Source organism: Aethalodelphis obliquidens, unplaced genomic scaffold (genome assembly GCF_003676395.1).
Source record: "Aethalodelphis obliquidens isolate GAN/ISIS:26980383/991018 unplaced genomic scaffold, ASM367639v1 scaffold55, whole genome shotgun sequence".
In the NCBI taxonomy this organism is placed as follows: domain Eukaryota; kingdom Metazoa; phylum Chordata; class Mammalia; order Artiodactyla; family Delphinidae; genus Aethalodelphis; species Aethalodelphis obliquidens.
In genome coordinates this window covers 386,558-400,612 of record NW_020837999.1, presented here as the reverse complement: position 1 = coordinate 400,612, position 14,055 = coordinate 386,558, and the positions used below count along the sequence as shown (strand labels likewise).

Genomic DNA, 14,055 nt, shown 5'->3' with positions numbered 1-14,055 from the left:
AAATTGAAAACAACCCGAATGTCCTTCAACTAAGGAATGGAAAACTGTGGTATATCTGAACAATGGAATACTACTCAGCAATAAAAAGAAACAAACCACAAATACACGCAACAATATGGACAAATCTCAAATGCATTATGCAAAATGTGAGAAGTTAGAAGGCCACACAATGTATGATTTCATTTCTGTAACATTCTGGAGAAGGCAGAACTATAGGGACAGAAAATAGATCAGTAGTTGCCAGATGCTGGGCATGGGGGAAGGGGGACACAGAAACTTTTAGGGGTGATGGATCTGTCCTGAAATTTATTTGTGGAGGTGGTCGCTACTGACCATACACATTTGTCAAATTTCACAGAAGTATACACTAAAAAGGGTCAATTTTACTGTAGGTAAATTATAACTTTTTAAAAAATGAGGAAAGGTGTTCTTGGGACTCAAGATTTGGTAAATTTTTTTTTTTTTAACTGTTTCATGAAGAACATTCTTGAAGGAATATGATTCTCATTTTTCTTTTCCTCTGTGAGGGAGGAATACAATGGCTACTAGTACAGTTTGGTGCCACTGCCCTGATTTAGGCTAAGGCACCAGCAGTTTGCACCATCAGTGTTATTGTCAACATGATGAAAAAAAGCAAATAACATCTGAGTAGTATCATGAAAAGCAGTTTAAGCTGAGGGGCTCTTCTATGAAAGGATATTGAGACCCCCTTGGGATCCAAGGGCCACACTTTCAGACTTGAGGGGGAGGAGGGGCAGGTGGGTAGACTCAATTCTTGCAGCACAGAGTGAAATCAAGGAGTCCTTAAGCATGCAAGAACTTGTGCATGTCCTAAAGAAGAAATGAAAGAAATGGCAGGAATTAGAAAAATGCTGCAAAGCATTCCCAGGACGACATTCAAAACCCAACAGGCCTGGCCAGTGACCTGGCTTATTCCACTCTCAATCTCTTATTTTTAAAAGAGGTTTCATTTTTAGTTTTCATGTAATAGCACAGACATGAGAAAATCAAAGTAGTCTTAGTTTACATTTCTAAGACACGTTTTAAGGGATCACAAAGGTGGGAACTGTCAGGAATGGTTCAGATCTTGAAAAGCCAGAACACGCAGTGTGTCAAGGAATCTATCTTAAAAGCAACTAACGGGGTCCCTCAAAGTTTAAAACATCTCCCAATTTTTCTTCTTCCAATATCAACTCAGCATAGCATTACCCTGAAAAAGAAGGCATGAATGAAGAGAAAACGTGTGTCACAGACAAAACCCATTTTTAAGCCAAATATTAATGGTAACCAGAATATACCAAAGAACTTAGAATTTCTGAATAGTTTCAAGAAATACAAGACACAATGTAATAATGTACAAGACCCTACCTAGTGAGATAACCTGCTCAATTCAGAACTATTTGTAAATATCTGGGACTAAATATTTAGAATCACCTGTCATTCCAAGGAAACAGATGAATAGGACAGAGGAGTATATAACCACGACAGCTGTTTGATATTTGTGAGGGTTTCAACAGAGAAGAGCTGGTGGAATTTTCTTCACCTACTTTCCCTGGAAAGGTAAGGGAGTTGTTTCTGCATGAATTGGCTAGTTAAGCACTTCCCACACAGGCAGGCCCAGCATCATCTACTCCACAGTTAGTGCTCACCACACAGTGAGCCCACGTGAGCACGCTGCACGCTGTGGGCAGAGCTGCAGCCGCCGACTCCTTAGTCAACAGTGATCCACTTTCATCTGTGCTCTCCAGAAAGGTCAAAATCACAAGATATTGCCTATTTCCTGTAGAGTTAGGTGCAGCTCTTTCCAGGTTTTTCTTCCAAGTGCGTAATGGGAATGATTAAAGTCTGACACTCACAACTTTCTATGAGGGATCATGTATACCTTGAATTTTTGGAGCTCTTCAGTTTAGCAATCTTCTTGGTAAATAATAATCTGCTCACAGACAGCTTTGGGTATCATGTCTGACACCATTTCACCAAAAACTTGCTAATTGCTTTCCTAGGAATTACAGGTTTAGCTCCTGACCCAGAGAAATCTTTCAGTCCACTGAAGGAGAGAGATGGCTATCTCCTACAACAGTCAAGCAGATGTTCTGCTCCTATATCTGTTGCAGATGCTTCCAAAGTCAGTTTTGTCTTACACGTTTCATGAGTAACAAGAGTCACAGCATTGGAAATACTACAGATGAGCCTCTTTCCCTTGCTGTCCACCAAACGGCCCATCAAAATGATGGGACCCATCATATCCTCATGGATATGAACTCCTTATGACCACCAGAATGAAGGTCCTTCACTGCAAGCCATGCCAGTGCCCATGGGACCACCTGTAACACAGAGCTTCTTTCCCAGTAAGCAACTGTCAAAAATGAAAACACAGTCCACATCTTTGAAGAATGTATCTTTCAGGCAAAAATAAAGCTTTCATCTAAGCTTTCAAAACCAGATTCTTCCATTCCTTATAAATAAAGAGTTGACACTGGCAGGACTAACCAATCCAGTTTTGTTTTTTGCCACGCCATGTGGCATGTGAGATCTTAGTTCCCCGACCAGGAATCGAACCCGCATCCCCTGCATTGGAAGCACGAAATCTTAACCACTGGACCACCACAGAAGTCCCCCAGTTTGTTTGTTTTTTTTTTTGCAGTACGCGGGCCTCTCACTGTTGTGGCCTCTCCCGTTGCGGAGCACAGGCTCCGGACGCGCAGGCTCAGCGGCCATGACTCACGGGCCCAGCCGCTCCGCGGCATGTGGGATCCTCCCAGACCGGGGCATGAACCCGTGTCCCCTGCATCGGCAGGCGGACTCTCAACCACTGCACCAGGGAAGCCCCCCCAGTTTGTTTTTGAAGCCAGCCCAGCACTAACCCCTGGTCACTGCTAGTTGAGCCCCTGCCATATAACATTCCAGTCTGTTCCACCATGGTAAAAGGCTCACCATCCCAACCAACCCTTAGGGCTTCAGGCAATACATCCAGGTGTCCATAAAATAATTTCTTATCTGGATCTCACTAAATTTGTTGGTAAGATGGGAGGAAGAAGTATTTTAGCCATTAGGGAGCTTTTGTTTCCTGGAATCTGTCATTCAATTGGGCCAACGAATTGCAGGATAACCATAGCTGCAGCCTCCATCAGCCTTTTGATTTCTCCTTTCTTCTCTAACCATGCTAATAGGCTCTGAACTGGCATCCGTTCCAGTTACTGTGGTTGTATAACAGTTACCCCAAAACTTAATGGCATCAAACGACCATTTCTTATGGGGAGTCTGTGGGTCAGGAATTCATGCCGAACGCAGAAGAGACGGCTTGTCTCCGCTCCACAATGTCTGGGGCCTCAGCTGAAAGACTGCCAGGCTGGGGCCGCAGAAGCAGGTGCTCCTCGGTAGTATCTCTGTGTCTGCGTTGTCTCTCCACGTGCGTGCTCCAGCAGAGTGGCTTCAGTAGAGCTGGACTTATGTCCCAAGTCAGAAAGATGCAGGTGAAAGCTGAATTGGTTGGTTGTCTTTTGTGACGAAAGCTTCAGGAGTCAAGCAGTGTCATTTCTGCCTCATTCTGTCAGTCGAGGCAGTTACAAAGGTCTGCCTGGGTTCAAAGAAAAGGAATGAGGACCCCAGCTTGATAGAAGAATGCCAGCTTCACAAGTTAAGAAAAGCAAATAGGACAGGATATATATTGGGGCGGCCACCTTTGGAAAAACACAATAAGCCACAACACCTATACCTGGGGCAGCACCCATCCTGCATGTCTCTTTACAGTGGGGTCCCTGTTTCATCAACACCCTGAGAGGCTAGTGAAGGCAGATGGTTTCCACTCTACTAATGAAACCTGAAAAACCTAGGCTGGGCAAACCTCTGCAACCCTATCACCCTTCTACCCCATATCCCACCAACCTGTTCTACCACCAACCCCTTGGGCTAGGTGAGAAGCTCTTTTTACTGCTTGACTTCCACACTCACATCGTTTGTATTTAAGGGGAAAAACACACATACCCTGCACTTGACCTTACTGCCATTTCCAAATTCAACTTCACTGTGATAATATCTTTCGCAATAATTCTCCTGGAGGGAAAAAAAAGTCTTCACTTAGTTTCCTATAGTTATATACAATTTTGACTTCAACTTGCTGCTGCTTTCACAAAGCCTCTGGGATACCACTACTGCCACCAATGACACTGCAGGTCAAAGTCATGGGTGACTTGAACTCGTCCTCATTTCCAGTGTACTTGACACCACAGCCTATTTTCTTGAAACTCTCACTTCCTTGTTTTTGTGACATTGTGCTCTTCTAGCTTCTACTAATTTTCTCTTTCCTCTTCCTCCACTTGGTCCCAGTATTTCTCAGCACTATTTTTATAGCTTCTAGGTGCTCACCAATACTAGCAGGTTCAAAAGATTCCTTGAAGCTGAGGACTCCCCACTGCATTTCCAACCCTAACCTCTCACCCAGGACTAATTCCTAAATTTTTAGCTGCCTACAGGATCATTCCATTTGCCTAAAACCAAAGCAATCGTAGCCTCCCTACAAAACAGTAAATATTCATACAACAAAATGAAACAGAAAAAAAAAAGCTTCCTTCTCTAACTTCCTCATTTTAGTCAACAGGGACACTATTTTCCAAGATTTGATACTTGTCTAGACAAGCATCATCTTTGACTCTTCCTCTTACTTCTCACCTTGCACAACCTCTACTTAAGTTGCATCACTGGATTTTAGATCTAGAAGGAACTTTCATGATAACTAGTCTGCACTCATTAAACAAATAAGAGAACGGGGGCTCAGAATTCTTGTCTTCTGGCCTCTAGTTCTGCTGACCCAGAGCATGAGGGGTCTTCCGGTACCTATTCAATCCCATCTCTGCAAAGGCTCCAGACAAATCTATTTTCTTTGTGGAATCAGAAGACCTGGGTTTGAGCCCTCAGAAGTTGTTTGACCATAGGCAAGTGCATAGTAACTGCTAGTTAAAACCACCTCCTGATTAAGAATTTACGATAGGAAACATTAACTTTAAACTTCTCAGCTGGGTATTCCACGCCTCCTCCACCCCAAAACTGGCCGATTTTAATCTCCAACCTGATTTCTCACTGAAACAAAATCTGTTTCACTTGGCAGGTCTTCTTCTCATCCTCCCTTTCCTCATTCCTGGCTCTACTTTCACTCACTGCTTCCCCAGCTGGAAGAGTCCTTACACCTCTGCAAATGAAAAGCAGATATTTCCTTCAAGGCCCAGATTGAGGCCCTACTTGCTTCACTAAAGTGTCACTGACCAACATTCCCCCTGGGGGTCTTTCCAAGTTTTTTCAGTCTCCACAGTATCTCAGCTCTATTCCAAACTCTTACACGCAAAGCATATTGTCTTTCACCTACACTGTTTCACATATCTGCACAGTGTTCTCCAAACCAGACTATAATTTCAGGAGCCAAATAGAGTTATTAGGCATTCAATAAATGCCTAATTTAATATAACAAATATCTGCAAAGTGGTTTTTACAGTGAAACATCTGATTGGGGAATTCCCTGATGGTACAGTGGTCAGGACTCCACGCTCTGCTGAGGACCCGGGTTCGATTCCTGGTCAGGGAACTAAGATCCCATGAGCCACACAGCACAGCCAAAAAAAAAAAAAAAGAAAGAAACATCTGGTTGATTTTTAAAAAGTAGAAAATGAGACCTGACTTACATTCAATTTTACTGGATAAAATTACTCGCTAAATAAGGATAATTTTTTCATAGTGACTATACCAATAAACAGTTTTTTCAACAGTGTGACTAAAATGCACAATGCTTGCCTTCAAGGAGCTCATAATCTAGTGTTTAAAAGGCTGTACACACAGACCAGAGATGGTTAGAGAATAATACAATGTAACATACACTATCTTGCTCATCTGCTTACTTACGCCTTTATTTCAACACAGATCCACAGCTAAGAATCTGGAAATAAAACTGTCCTTGTTCGGGCACACAACGCCTCCAAATCAGCAAAATATTAAAGAACCACAACATTCATGCCTTTTACCTATAGGAGAGGCTCACTTGGTACCAAAGTACTCTCATATTCCACCACTCAATTTCTTAGTGGCTTATTCTGATTAGAAATTGCAAACAAGAGAGGGAAAAAAACTACAGAACCCAAAACTCAATATGGGCTCACTCATCAAACAAATACTATGTAACACCTACTGAACATAATGATGAAAACAACATGATTCAAATATGGTATGTTTCACCTAGCAAATTAATTAAGATTTCTTAAAAGGAGACTCAGTACAGGCAAGGGGTCAAGGGAAATGGGCCCATCAAACTTTTGGGGGTTGGGGTAGTGAGTCGAGTGGAGTTAGGGGTGTATCCTAGAGGGCAATTTGGCAACATGCATCAGAAGCTCTGAAAATGTGCACCCCCTCTAAATTAGCAAACCTGCTACAGGACTACAGGCTATGGAAATAATCAGGAGCAGCAATGAAGACCTGTGACAAGCAGGCTTGCCACTATATTAACTGTAACAGTGAAAAATTTAGGTACATCATAAACCTTGTCCTGGGTGATAAGTTATATCACATTTATATAACAAAATACAATACAGTGATTAAAAAGCCTCCCCACCAAAAGCATTTTAAGGATATAAAAAAATACAGATGAAAAGATTTGAGACAGTATGATCACAATTTCTTAATGATTAATAACAACAATAATACCCATTTATATAAATCCTGGCCTTTCCAATTACAGGCTTATGAATTGTAAGTTTGTTTTTTTTTTACTCTCTAAGTTTCATTTTCTCCATTTGTAAGATGATAATAATACTAGTACCTACTTCATAAGGATTAAAAAGACAATCTCTGTCATGTTCTCAGGACAGTGACTGATATATTTATATCAAAAAAAAAAAGAGATCAAAAACTGATGGATAGTATTACATAAAACTGTTAATAGAAACAGATTAAAAAAACACCAAAATTGTAACTATTTCTGGATGGTGGTATTTCAATGAATTTTTAATCCTTTTTTATATTTTTACTTCCTAAGTTTTCTAAAATGAGCATATATCACTTTAAATGTTACTCCAAAAAAAAAAAACCAGTAAGACATGGTCTTTCCTCTCAGAAAGGGCAGCCTGTTTGGATGGAGACATATATAGACAGTTAAAAGAGAATGTTTACTGAGCACTTGATACATACTCCAAACTGTGCTGAGGCAACTTACATGCATTAACTCATTTAATCCTCATAACCGATAAAGCAGGCATTGTTAAGCCAATTTTGTACATAAAGAAACAGGTTCAGAGAGGATAACTAATGTGCCACAACTTACACCAAGTAATTGACAGAAGTGAGATCCCAACCTTGGGTCAGCTTGATTAACAAAGCTCAGTTCTTTCACCAAACCTCACTGCCTCCGGAAGTCAAATAAAAAGAAAAATTACACCCAGAACATGCATTTCCTTTCCCTTTACGCCCAGCTTTGTTCTTCTTACAGAAGTTATCACCACCTGACATACCATATATTCGTTCATTTGTTTACTGTCTGTCTCTAGAATATAAGCTTCGTAAGGACAGGGATGTCATTTGTTCATTGCTGTCCCCTCAGCCCCTGGCACACAGAAAACAGACACTCAGTAAGTATTTCAGAAGGAAGGATTCCGAATAGAGCTGTGACCTGAACGTGTCTCCGAGGTCACGTCTGGCAGCAGTGCAAATGAAGCTTGGTGAAGAAGCTGCTTAGAAGAGTTCAGGTGCGAGAGAACAAGGACATGAACTAGGGTGGAGGAACCAAAACCAGAGAGGAAGAGAGGATTCCAGAGAGATCCAGGGGATGCACTGATGGGCCCCGGTGACCAAGTGGACATGCGACCGAAGGGCTGTGAGGAGACAGGAGTAAAGAGGGCTAAGAAGAGGCAGGCATTTTTAAGGAGGGTGAAGGAAAAGAAAAAAAGGGGAAGATATCCACCCCATAGCATGGGGGAGGTCAAACAATTAGTAGAAAACACAGAAAAACACACAGGAGAGAGTTGGGTCAGAGTGACGGGGGTGCAGGACATGCACAGATAAACAGGGACCACCTGACACAATGGGAATAATCAAGCTCACCCAGTGAGAACACACAGGAGAGGGTCAACTAGACAAACTACAACTTAGGGGCAGGCCTGAGTTGATTCAGTAGAGCTAGGGGTTCTGGTAGTGAAAATACCACTGTGAATGTCTGTGCCAGGTAGGGCCACATCTGCCCAACTGTGGTAGTTTTCTCCCGTGTTCTGGGATTCTGCTCTGAACAAGAAAACATCGAGAGTGTCAAAACCTCACAAGACGAGCTTCAAACACTCAGGCACTAATCACTGCATATTTAAATTAAAACAGCTTTCGAACTGGTCTCCTTTTTAATTTTTATTTATTTATTTTTGGCCGCGTTGGGTCTTCATTGCAGTGCGTGGGCTTCTCATTGCAGTGGCTTCTCTTGCTGCGGAGCCCAGGCTCTAAGCCCACGGGCTTCAGTAGTTGTGGCTCGCACGCTCCAGAACGCAGCCTCAGCAGTTGTGGCGCACGGGCTTAGCTGCTCCGAGGCACGTGGGATCTCCCCGGACCAGGGCTCGAACCTGTGTCCCCTACATTGGAAGGCGGATTCTTAACCACTGCACCACCAGGGAAGCCCTGGTCTCCTTTTTAATCTTTCTACACACTGATGCATCCAACACTATTACCAAATCAATATTCCCGAAACCCTAATTTCATGTCATTTCCCTGCTTTAAAAATCTCCAATGGCCTCTTAGAGACTCTTCTTGACCCTATTCTACCTGTACCTGTGGATGTACCTGTAGAAGTGTTAACAGTGTGAGTAGAACTAGGCAGCTGAATTTTGAATCCTGGGTCCATTACCTATTAGCTGGGTGAGCCTGGGGAAGTAATTCAACCCCTCTGTGCTCCCTCAGCTCCTCATGTGTAAAATGGGGCTAATACCCACACCACAAAACTGTTCTTATAAAGTGAAAATTCTTATAAAGTGCTTACTTAGCACGTGACGCCTGACATAGGAGTTGCATCCTTTAAATGTTAGCTATTATTATTATTACTTTTCCAAATAAACTTCCTACTGCACCTGGGATGCTCTCCTTGATGATTTCTAAACACACAATGCCCGCCGTTGCTGGTAGGGTTCCCACCCACGAACCACCACTCCTTAACCACAACCACCAAAGAGAATTTATTCAACATTTATGCTATATATTCAAGGTGCTGGGCTGGAAATACAGGAAAAACAAACAGTTCTCCAACCTTCAGAGCTCACAATCAAGTAATGAAAGACAGCCAGAGGAAGAGGTGCAATAATGTGTTACAGGTGCCACAGGAAGCACTTCCTGGAGGCAGTGGAGATGCTGACACTGAGTCCTGAAAGCTAAGTGGGTGCATCAGGCAGAGTGGATGCATGTAGAGTAAGAGCATCCAGTCCTGCGGCCACCGTCACTGTACTGAGTCTGGTGAAGCCGGAGCTCTGTGCTAAGGGCAGGCAGAGTGAGCGGAGGGTAGAGGAAGACTATGTCAAGGAGGTCAGGAAGTGCTGAGATTTTATTCTGTAGGCAACAGGCAGCCACTCAGTGATGTTAAGTAGGGAACTCCTGCTTGGGTTCTAGAAAAGCTACACCTGTGCTGCCCAATATGGATGCCACATGTGACTACTGAACCGTGCTAGTGTGACTGTGGAACTAAATTTTAATTAATTTAAATTTAAAAACTGATACGCAATTCAGTTACCGAAAATTTTTGAAGTATATTTGGAACAATTTGGGTATGTGAATCTATTGAATACTTTTTCAACTGTAAGTTTAATGAACTCTAAATACAGATCAAGTGTTCCTGATGGGGCTTCGCTGGTGGCGCAGTGGTTGAGAGTCCGCCTGCCGATGCAGGGGACACGGGTTCGTGCCCCAGTCCGGGAAGATCCCACATGCCGCGGAGCAGCTGGGCCCGTGAGCCATGGCCGCTGAGCCTGCGCGTCCGGAGCCTGTGCTCCACAACGGGAGAGGCCACAACAGTGAGAAGCCCGTGTACCGCCAAAAAAAAAAAAAAAAAAAAAAGTGTTCCTGATGAAAATTTAGCATCCAAATTGAGATGTGCTGTAAGTGAAAAATACACACCAGATTTTGAAGACAGTACAAAAAGGGTAAAATCTTATTTAATAATCTTTAGATTAATCACACTTTGAAATATTTTCACTATACTAGGTTAACGATGACATTAAAATTAACTTCACCTGTTTTTTACTTTTTACTGTGTCTACTAGGAAATGTAAAATGGAATGTGTGGCTCACCCTGCATTCTGGAGAGCACTCATCCAACAGAACCAAGGCAGATGCAAGAGGAAAGAGACTGGAAGCAGGAAGACCAATAAGAGACTCTCCTTGATGAGTCCAGAAGAGACACAGGCCTGAATTATCTAAATGCTCCCCACCTTCGAAACTTAATTCAAGACCTACTACTACCTCCAAAGCTGTTCCAGTTGTAACTGTTCCTAATGAGATGCCTTTTTCTGAACTACTGGGGGAGTTAATCATCTGTAGGATTCACTTCGGCACTTAAATCATTTCCACCTGTCATTTCTACTTAATTCTGGGGTGAGCTGTTTCTCAGATTAGACTATCAGCTCCTAGGCTAAGTGCCACAATTTAGGCATCTTTAATTTTTCCACTGTGCAGTGCACTTTCAAAACTTTTTTTTTACTTCTTTATTGGAGCATAATTGCTTTACAATGGTGTGTTAGTTTCTGCTTCATAACAAAGTGAATCAGTTATACATATACATATGTTCCCATATCCCTTCCCTCTTGCGTCTCCCTCCCTCCCACCCCTCTAGGCGAGCACCGAGCTGATCTCTCTGTGCTATGCGGCTGCTTCCCACTAGCTATCTACCTTACGTTTCGTAGTGTATATATGTCCATGCCTCTCTCTCTCGCTTTGTCACAGCTTACCCTTCCCGCTCCCCATATCCTCAAGTCCATTCTCTAGTAGGTCTGTGTCTTTATTCCCATCTTACCCCTAGGCTCTTCATGACATTTTTTTCCTTAAATTCCATATATATGTGTTAGCATACGGTATTTGTCTTTCTTTCTGACTTACTTCACTCTGTATGACAGACTCTAGGTCTATCCACCTCATTACAGATAGCTCAATTTCGTTTCTTCAAAACTTTTAATAAACAGAACTACATGAATGGCTCCCCATATATTCCGTCACATAATCTGGAGATACTCGTATAGCTAATTTTACTTTTCCTCAGCAGAAGGTTTTGACATCTTAACGACATGAGCTAAAACCATGTAAAAGTCAACCAACACTCCAGGCCAATGTTCCAATAAAGCAGTGATATCTAATCAGTGAGCAAGCCTTGGCAAACTGTATTGGATACTAGCAAGAAAAAAAAAGTCAAGATGGCAGAGCAATTTAGCATTTTCACAAATTCCATTAAAAATCAAACCAAAAATTCTGATTATCTATGGCCTCCACTGCCAGAGATAACCTTTGCACCCTAAGCATTAAGAACATTCATTCAAGGGAAAAAACACACAGCTTTCACACTTAAAAATCAACCCCTAGGGCTTCCCTGGTGGCGCAGTGGTTGAGAGTCTGCCTGCCGATGCAGGGGACATGGGTTCGTGCCCCGGTCCGGGAAAATCCCACATGCCGCGGAGCGGCTGGGCCCGTGAGCCATGGCCGCTGGGCCTGCGCGTCCGCAGCCTGTGCTCCGCAACGGGAGAGGCCACAACAGTGAGAGGCCCGCGTACCGCAAAAAAAAACAACCCCTAAAAATGAATCCTCCTAATAAGCAACACATTTTCCAGATAGAGAGCCACATATTACTAATAATCTAAACTCAGCATTTTCCTATCTAAATTAAAGTCAGGTGAAGGAAAATCTTTTTAGGGAAATGTTAAAAAATATATATCTTACTGTATCATTCATAATAAAGTATTTCACCTAAAGTACCACTTAAATTTTCTGAGAGGAACCCTTAAAACACACACACACACACACACACACACACACACACACACTCAAGCAACTGGTCAGCTTTTATCCCTACAAAAATAGGAAGCTAGCAGCAACTAGTTTAAAGCAAAGGGACACTTATATGGTTATCAGCACTGATCTTTCCGGAACTTTGCAGTTCTCAGAATTTTAACGTTTGTTTGACATTTTTTAAAAAAGCTGACAAGTTATAACAACAACAGAATCGATCTTTCCTGAATTTGTTTAATGGCTATAAAGCCTATGTAACGGTGCAAATAAAGTTTCTATCTCCAAACGACTGAGCAATCAAAGATGGAGTCACGACAGCTCATAGGGAAAAATAAGTTAAGGCTGTTCTAGTCTGAAAGGCAGAAGAAACGGGGGAAACCTGTCAAATAGCCTGGATGAAATCAGGGAGTTAAAAAGAAACCACTCATTTCCTTTAGCACTGTGGGAAAATCCCGGTGCTAACAGAAAGCTAAGGAAAGTTTGGTTTGGCTGATTTCATTTTGTTTTCCTTCCAATATCATCACTGAGTTTGAACGGCTGCTTTCCTCCCCTCCCATTACTCGGTAAAAACTCCCCCACTGAATTGAGTTGTCTTCCGGAGCCTCGCGCCCCCGCCTCCCAGCCTGCAAACGTGCTCAGACGCCTCTGGGTATGTTGTGGTCTCACCAGTCCGCGGGCCAGCGCTCCGACTCAATGGACAATGGGAGCTCACCCCCGTGCACGCCAACTACAAAGCTCAGGAGGGCCATTTCCCTTTTCCTGCCCAGATGCTGTTTTTCCCCCTTCGAAGCAGGGCCCCGTTCTCCACTACAGCTGTAGTTTGGTCTGGGACGCCTGTCTCCCTTCCCACCTGCAGAGCTGCTGAACCCCTCCACCCCTCCAAATAAGTTGTAGGGCAGCGCACAGGCCAACGGGGACCCCCTACCCAGGGGCTTAATTGGGGTCACGGGTTTCAAAGTCCAGGTAGGACGGGGAGGGGATGTCTCTGGACGCTTGATCATGGCCCTCAAGGCTAAGTCGTCCCCACTGTCCCCTCGCCAGACTCTACCTGCCTCCCATCCCCCTACAGCGAGGAGAGCGGGGAGGTGCGGGCAGGCAGCACGGCCACCTCCTCCTCCAGTGGAGCCCTCGGCGACACTCACCCTTTTACCACAAAGAAGGGGTCCTCCATGGACATGGCGTCCCGGCCCCCGGCCGCCTCACGCTTGCTCCGCGCACAGCGCGCCCGGCGAACGCTGCCCACCCCACCCGCCTCGCGCGGCCGCCGGCGCCTCGGCCTGAGGGACCCGGAGCCTCTGCGCGCGCAGGCCGGGGTGCACTGGCCCGCCGCGGGTCCAGCACTTGGTCGGCACCGCAGACCGAATCCCTGACTCTATTGCCCGGCCCCGCGGCCGCCCCCTCCCCCGGCTCCTCCCAGCGCGTCCGGCCGCCTGGCTCCGCCCCCGGGTTGCTCAGCCTCCGCCAGTCACGAACGCCGTCCGCCGCACCACTTCCGCACCCATGCTCACGTGACCAGACCCGGCCCCGCCCCTTGTCGGCGGGGCATGGGCACCTTGTCACAAGACCCTGGAGACGGGGCTCTGGGGGTGGTGGGGGAGGGCGGGTCTTCTCTCGCCTCGCCCCTCAGGATTCAAGGGGGAGGAGCTGCTTGTTCCCTTGCGGGAAAGGCTGTCGGGTTTCCTAGATACGCCGTAGTACCTGCTTTGCACAATCCTTTCACCTTTCCTCTACTTTTGATACTTGATTTTTGATAACATGTTGATTTAGAAATCCATCTCGTCCTCGACTTACAATAAAGCGTGCTCGTATACATTATCTGACTATGATAATATTGAACAACTCCTTTATGAAGGTCTTACCATATCCAGCAATGCGCTGAAGGCTGTATGTGCATTATCTCAATATTCTTGGGGGGGGGCGGTATTACCATTCCCATTTAGTAGATGGGAGAATTTCAGAGAGGTTTCAAGATTTCCTGTGCTCACACAACCTGGACAGGGCAGAGCCAGAGAATCTGTGCACTGTCTACCAGACTGGGGTGTGTTTTCTTTTGCTGTGCGT

General features: G+C 44.4%; 1 protein-coding gene across 4 annotated transcripts in view; it reads right to left on the bottom strand.

The window, feature by feature from the left end:
- The window catches only part of STX6 (syntaxin 6), a 45,133-nt gene extending 31,753 nt beyond the window's left edge, over positions 1-13,380 (bottom strand). For 3 of the 4 annotated variants that reach the window (XR_003428509.1, XM_027086143.1, XM_027086140.1), the window contains exon 1: positions 2,865-3,577. Coding sequence is in view for 3 of the 4 variants with exons in the window: in XM_027086143.1 (XP_026941944.1) it covers positions 2,865-2,920 (56 nt within the window). In the remaining variant the exon portion in view is untranslated. Of the gene's footprint in view, positions 1-2,864; positions 3,578-13,136 lie in introns of those variants that run through there. The other variant, XM_027086142.1, reaches the window with a different exon arrangement.
- Positions 13,381-14,055: the final 675 nt, after the last annotated feature.